Raw genomic sequence first — 7500 nt, forward strand, 5'->3', positions numbered from 1 at the left:
ACTGTGGGCCCCCTAGTACTCCCACTCTGAGCCTGCTGTCGAGCCTCACCTAATGAAAAGCTCTGATCAATCAAATGTTAAGAACAGAGTAAACATTTGGCCACAAGCCCAAAGAACACTACATTCAACAAAACCGCCCAAAGGACAGGAAGTTACAGTTCAGCTTCAAATCAATATCTCTGTTTGTGTGCACATTGATCATTGTGTTAAATGTAGATAACAATTACTGTCACTAATTATGAGATGCCTGTTTGATTTCCTCCGTGCCTGGCAACCTTTGTGTCTGTCCCGGCAGAGAACACTGTGAAATGTACAAATGTGTTCAAATGTAACCATATGGACCCTTACGGGTCCACTCTCTGAGCTTAATTAGATTACTCTCTGAGCTTATTAAATTACTGATCATTTTAATGCACAGCAAGAGAAATATGTCAGGTCCATCAAGGTGTCTTGCATCACTTAATCAACTAGTGTTGATTTTGACAGCAAATTTTGATTCAGTTTTAGTCATAGTCTTTTGAATCAAATTCCATTTAGTTTTAGTCATATTTTGGTCATCTGAAATGTTTTACTGTTAGTCTAGTTTTAGTTATTAAGTTATTAAGATACTAATTATCATAAGATTATAGTCGATTATAATCTACAGTTGATCTAGTCGACTAAAATGTATTTAGGCGGTGCCTTGATGGCGTCGTAATGGCTGATTTTACACTTGGTTGCATGCTGAAAATAGCCGATCTACAAGGTCACAACGCGTCGCAGCGCGACGCGTTGTGAGCTTGTAGATCGGCTATTTTCAGAGCGCAACCCCCCGCGCAGCCAAGCATAAAATGACGTGTCTTTTAGTTCTACTGGATCTCTTCTCCACTAGTCCCTCACTAACATTTTAGTCTAGTTTTTATTTGTTGACGAAATTGTCAATATATTTAGTCTTGGTTTTAAAGTTAAAGGTAGTCGACGAACATTTATCGTCATAGTTTAGTCGACGAAATCAACACTGCTTTCAACTGATATTTTAAGTCAACGTTTGCCATGCCTGCACTGTACATGGGAGAAATACAACAGACATACAAGGCAGTGGCCCCGTTGACCATCTCCAGCCATAGTCAGTTCTGTTCATAACTCACCATTTGTTTTGGGTACCGGCCGTCCTTAACCAGGGACGTCACAGGCTCTCAAAAGTTGGGGGGGATGGACTTTCGGTGGACTATACCCCTTATTTTATGCTTTGGCTATTCAAAAATAGCAGATATACAAGCTCATAGCGCGGCACCGAGTGCCGCGCTATGAGCTTGTATATCTGCTTTGAATATAATTTTTTTCAAGCGAACATTTGTAACTGTCAAATATAAACGCATTTTGTATTTTCAAAAAATCGTGTTTTTTTGGGCGGATTTTGTTAGTTTTTTTCCGGTGTTTTGGTTACTTTATTTCGGTTTTAGGGTTAGGGTTAGGTTATTTAATTATTATTTTTGCCTGATTTTACCGATTTATTATCAAAAACAGTGAATGGCCGTGACGCCCCTGGCCTTAACCTCATCACAGACACACAACTGTAATTTTAGCAGTCCAGTCAGAAGATATATTCCTCGTACACACACACACACAGTATGCACACCCACAGGACAAAAAATCATGAAGGGCTGTGCTGTTGGGATGCACACATACACATAACGTACATACTGTACACGCACACACACACACACACACACACACACACACACACACACACACACACACACACACACACACACACACACACTGCGTAGAGGATCATAGATTGTTCTCGTGATGACATTGATGATAGTTACAGACACAATGGAGCGTGACAGAATACTAATGAAGATTTCCCTCTCGATTAGAAATGGAGCCTTCTACCTCTCTCTCCATCTCTCATTACATCTCTGTCTCTCTCTGTCTCTCTCTGTCTCTCTGTCTCTCTGTCTCTGTCTCTGTCTCTCTGTCTCTCTGTCTCTGTCTCTCTGTCTCTCTGTCTCTCTGTCTCTCTGTCTCTGTCTCTGTCTCTCTGTCTCTCTGTCTCTGTCTCTCTGTCTCTCTGTCTCTCTCTCTGTCTCTGTCTCTGTCTCTGTCTCTGTCTCTGTCTCTCTCTCTCTCTCTATCTCTCTCTCTATCTCTCTCTCTCTCTCTCTCTCTCTCTCTCTCTCTCTCTCTCTCTCTCTCTCTCTCTCCCTTTGATTTGAATTAAAAGTGTCAGAGGCAGTACCTGTGTTTCACTATCGCAAATATTTGTATTACAAACGTTCACTAATGTTCAAGATTTTAGAAAAATAGCAGATATACAAGCTCATAGCGCGGCACCGAGTGCCGCACTATGAGCTTGTAGATCTGAACTCATTAACTGCCATGGACAAATTAACCTCAGCCTTACCCCAGACAAATCTAACCCAAGTCACTAAATGGTTATTGAAGCTCACAGTGAGCCGGAGACGTCATCCAAGACCTGTAGCATGTAGATGATAATGTCCCCATTTTAAATCATATTTATCCATCCTGTTGAGCAATCTATAAGACAATCTTTCATATGCGGCCAGTTGACCCAAGGAAGTAAACCACAAAGCCGGAACCGATGCAGATGGGTCCTTCCAGGCCCTGACTACCAATCTCCTGCCTAACATAAGGGCAGTTTGAATCCACTCAGCTAAGAAGGGAGAGACAGTTCGTAAAGTGGAAGGGTCGCCCAGAACAAAGAGCCTGGGAGAGAAGGGGATAATCAGCCCTGTCATCCTCTCTAGCTTCACATGTATAGCAGCCCAATAGTCCTGGATTTTTTGTACAGCTCCACAGAATATGCATTAAGGTACCATCTCTATCCTGACACTTCCAACACTCTGGGCTCTTGGTCAGGCCCACCATAAATAGTCTTGACGGGGTCCAATATATCCTATTTATAATTTCAAATTGAATCAATCTCGTACGCAATTCTCTAGACATTTTCTTGCCGTTCCTAAGGATTTTAGCCCATTCCTCGTCCGAAATTGAAACTCCAAGGTCCCTTTCCCAAGGCGTCTTAGACACCATCATGTTAAGAGTCGGAGACCTCCAGGAGCATGGCATAGTATATGGAAGCCTCATGTGATGTCCCTGTCCGAAGATTCTAAGGATCATCTCCACCTTTTCAATTTTGGGGGGGCCTACAGTGAGAGATCCAAACCAGTGAGAGGTCTTAACCAGTAGATGCCGTAGTTGCAAATATTGCCAAAAGTGGCCATTGGGCAGGTCAAACTCTGTCTTGAGGACTTCGAAGGATTTTAGAGTTTTCCTGGTATAAATCTCCTAATATTGAAATTCCCCGTTGAGACCATGCTTCGACGTTGCGCCATTTATAACAACGACGTGGCACCTTTTTCTTACCTTTGTCTTTTTAATAAGACGGACAAAATAATAAATCCTGGGATAATCAAACTGTGTTTTGTAGCCTAGACTCATCAGAAATAAGTGCAACAAGAACGTGACTTATAATCATTTTTAGAATGGCCCAAACGTAATAGCGATAACAACAATAACAACGGTTGTATTCACACACACACACGCGCGCGCGCGCAAGCGCACACACACACACGCACGCACACACACACACACACCCAGGCCAAACAAAACACTTTGCGATATGAGTTAGACATCTTGTCCCGTTGCCACAGCAACTACTGCTGACAGCCAGCAGTCATCGTTGTCATGGAAACAGTTTGATGGCCCAATAAAAAAAAATAAAGAGAGAGAGAGAGAGAGAGCATTATTTGCAAAGCAGGATGGGAGAGGCGGGGGGGGGGGGGGGGGATTACCGGGGACCTCAATCTAATGAAAAACGTAAAGTCCTTAATGTTCATAAAAAACAACAACAACATGTCTTTCATTCTCTCTCATCCTGCGTCTATAAAATGTGGATATCATCTACTGCAGCTCGCCCACTAGGTGTTATGGTTGATTCATTTCATACTTTTTTTTGCACGCGAGTGTCGCACACCAAACGTAGCCAATGTACAAGCTCAATTTGCAGCACGACGCGTGCTACCTTTAAAGGTAGGGTAAGTGATTTTCTTTGGTTCAAATGAGTGTTAAATAGCTCTATATTCTGATAGTACTCATTGCTATAGAGTGTTTGTTCAGTAAAAGGAGTCTCCTTGTCTCTCCAGCTCTTTATAAAACAGAAAATGCATTTTCGTTTCAGTTTCATTTCCAATTTTATCCAATCAGGATAGAGAACTCAATCAGGATATAGATTAAACAAGTGAAATTGGAAGTGATGACATTAAGAAATGAGCAGGCAAAATTGGAACTGGAACACTATAAAAAATGAAGCTTAAAAATGGGTACTTTCTCCTGATTGGCTGAGATTTTGACACCTACCGGAAAATGTATTTTTTGTTTATTAAAGAGCTGGAGAGACGGGGAGACTCCTGTTACTGAACAAACACTCTATAGAAATGATTACTATCAGAATATAGTGCTTTAACCTTTTAACAAAATACTTTTTGTTTTAACCAAAAAATATCACTTACCCTACCTTTAAGTCTCATATACTGAGTGGATGGAAGTACTACTGGACTCTTTGATGGAATCTAACTTGTCTGAATGTCACAGCGCGATGCATCATAGCATTATGCATTGTTAAAGGAGAATTTTGGACTAAGTTTTTTTAACCTTTTCTATGATGTTATATCTTAGGATGAATGGTACAGTAGAAAATTTTCATAACTCCATCCTGGGTCCGCCACAACTTAAAGCGTGCGCGAATAGGCCTTGCGTTAGATCACATATTTTAATAGCTTTTTTTTTTTTTTTTGGTGAGATCTGACGTTCATAGTGACAGAACACTGTCCAAAAAAAAAGAAAAAAACTGAATTCTCGCTAGACGAGATTGAAATCCCGAGATTGAAATCTCGTCTAGCGAGACTTCGATTTTTTATTTATTTATTTATTTTTTGGTTGCATAGTGTTCTGTAACTATGAACGTCAGATCTAAAAAAGTAAATTAAAAAAAAGCTATTAAAATATGCGATCTAGCGCAAGGCCTATCCGCGCACGTTTTAAGCTGTGGCGGACCCGGGATGGAGTTTTGAAAATTTTCTACTGTATCATTCATCATAAGATATCATAACATCATAGAAAAGGTAAGAAAAACTTAGTCCAAAACTCTCCTTTAAGACAAGACATTCCTGGAGATTACTGGAAAGTGAAGCCTGCAGCATACAGTACTCCAACCAAACAAGAACTTGTTTCAGCTTCGGCAGGTCAATGTGAACAAAAAGTAAACGCATCATAAGAACTTCGGGCAGTGCCTTGCCGACGTGCAGTTTGCCAGTTCTTGCACCTCCGAGGTTTCTACCTGTACTGGACGCAAAGACCTCCGCTAGCCGAAACGTTTTGCCATGTTCAGATCGCACGGGATACAGAACGCACTTCTCAGATAGTGACAGATAATGGTCAGGTACTCGATGCGCTTATAATGTGATTCATATTCAGAGACGTCACGGGCTCTCAGAAGGTGGGGGGGATGGACTTTCGGTGGACTATACCCCTTACTTTACACTTTGGCTATTCAAAAATAGCAGATATACAAGCTCATAGCGCGGCACCGAGTGCCACGTTATGAGCTTGTAGATCTGCTATTTTTGAAAAAGCGTGAAAAACATTTGTAACTGTCAAATGTAAACAAATTCTGTATTTTCAAGAAATGTTTGGGCGGATTTTGTTAGTTTTCTTTCGTGTTTTGGTTACTTTATTTTGGTGTTAGGGTTAGGTTATTTAATTCTTATTTTTGCCTGATTGTACTGATTTATTATGAAAAAAAAAATGAAAAAAAAAAATCTTTTTTGATTTTTTCAAAAAGTGGGGGGTATAAAATCACGGATCTATGAGAGTGAGGGTGTCGCGTCGTACGCACAGTGAATGGCCGTGACGCCCCTGATGTCAGGTACTCGATGCTCTTATAATGTGATTCATATTGTTTTATTTTCGCAAACCTGTCGGCGTACCATGGAAAGTTTTGAGGAAAGGTTGTCTGCAGAGGTTAGGAGGTACAAACCTCCCTCTTCTGGGTGACTACAAACACAACCAGATGGCAATGAATTAATGGAGAGTGATAGCAGCCAAATCTTTAGCATGCTGTACATCTGCTATTTTTGAAAAATCGTTAAAAAAATGTGTGCAAATCTTTGAATTTATACATTTCTTAAAGGGAACATTTGTAACTAAAATCTTTGCTTCTGGAGGGTCCCTGGAACTAAATATTTTACAAATGTTCGCTTTAAAAATATATATATATTCAAAGATTTGTATTTAAAAAGATAGCAAATCTACAAGCTGCCACGCTATGAGCTTGTATATCTGCTATTCTTGAATAGCCAAAGACATCTAAAATGACAGAGACGCTTTCCCGGATCGAATGGGTTAAAAACTAACCATCAGTAAGAGGATTTAAATTGTACATTTGACCTATTTAGCCACCAAACTGCAGTGACTTCACAATGAGTGCAACAGTAGGATAAGCTTACTTTTCCAGATAGTCAGCACTACAAACTGCCAATACAAAAATAGGGTCAATGCACACAGTTTACGTCTAATTTGCTCACAGACCATGTTGTTCTTTTTTTTTTTCCTGTTTCTGCTGTTCTTTGCATTAACCACTTAAACCCTATATACTTTGTTTAAAAAAAAAAAAATCTAAGCAATCATTGGTTTAACAAAATGAAGCCAAATCTAAGCAAAATACTTTTACATTACACTAGTCGAAGAGTAACAAAAGTAACAAAAGTTTCAAAACAAAAACGAAATATCAGTTTCAAACTCTGTTTGTCTGTCTGTCTGTCTGTCTGTCTGTCTGTCTGTCTGTCTGTCTGTCTGTCTGTCTGTCTGTCTCTCTCCAGTCCACACCCCTCCACTTGGCAGCAGGTTACAACAGGGTGAGAATAGTTCAGCTTCTCCTCCAGCATGGAGCAGACGTCCACGCCAAGGACAAGGGGTATGTAAGCACATACTGTGTCATTTGAGCTGTAACCATTATCTTATGCTTTGGGCTGTTCAAAAAATAGCAGATCTACAAGCTCATAGGGTTCCGCCGCGCTGCGAGCTTGTAGATCTGCTATTTTTGAAAAAATCGTGAAAATGTGTGCAAATCTTTGAATACGTGTATTTTTTTAAAACAACATTTTTAACTCAATCCTTTGCTTCTGGGGGGGGGGGGGTCCCTGGAACAACATATTTGTTGTATATGTATATGTATTTGGCCCGCGGCCAAATACATATCAATCCTGGGGGTCTCCTTGACTTGAAAATGTTTGAGAATAACTGCTGCACAGCCCGCCGTTTATTTCTGACCGCCCCCACTCCCGCCCACCGCTGCCCGCAGCCACGTTTAAGTGCCATCTGCTCCTGCAGCATCTCCATTGGGACCCAAAATTACAAACACAAACACAGAGTGAGAGAGAGATTGAGGGAGAGGGAGAGACAGAGAGAGCCATTACAGCCCCATGGACAGTGACA

General features: G+C 40.7%; 1 protein-coding gene across 1 annotated transcript in view; it reads left to right on the forward strand.

The window, feature by feature from the left end:
• The window catches only part of LOC311037078 (poly [ADP-ribose] polymerase tankyrase-1), a gene marked incomplete at its 5' end in the record, with an annotated part of 67321 nt that overhangs the window by 1683 nt on the left and 58138 nt on the right, over positions 1-7500 (forward strand). Inside the window, one exon of the mRNA XM_084046145.1 lies at positions 6885-6979. Coding sequence (XP_083902271.1) covers positions 6885-6979 — 95 coding nt within the window. The remainder of the gene's footprint in view (positions 1-6884; positions 6980-7500) is intronic.

This window comes from Gymnoscopelus microlampas, assembly GCF_963454915.1.
Source record: "Gymnoscopelus microlampas genome assembly, chromosome: 21".
Taxonomy (NCBI): domain Eukaryota; kingdom Metazoa; phylum Chordata; class Actinopteri; order Myctophiformes; family Myctophidae; genus Gymnoscopelus; species Gymnoscopelus microlampas.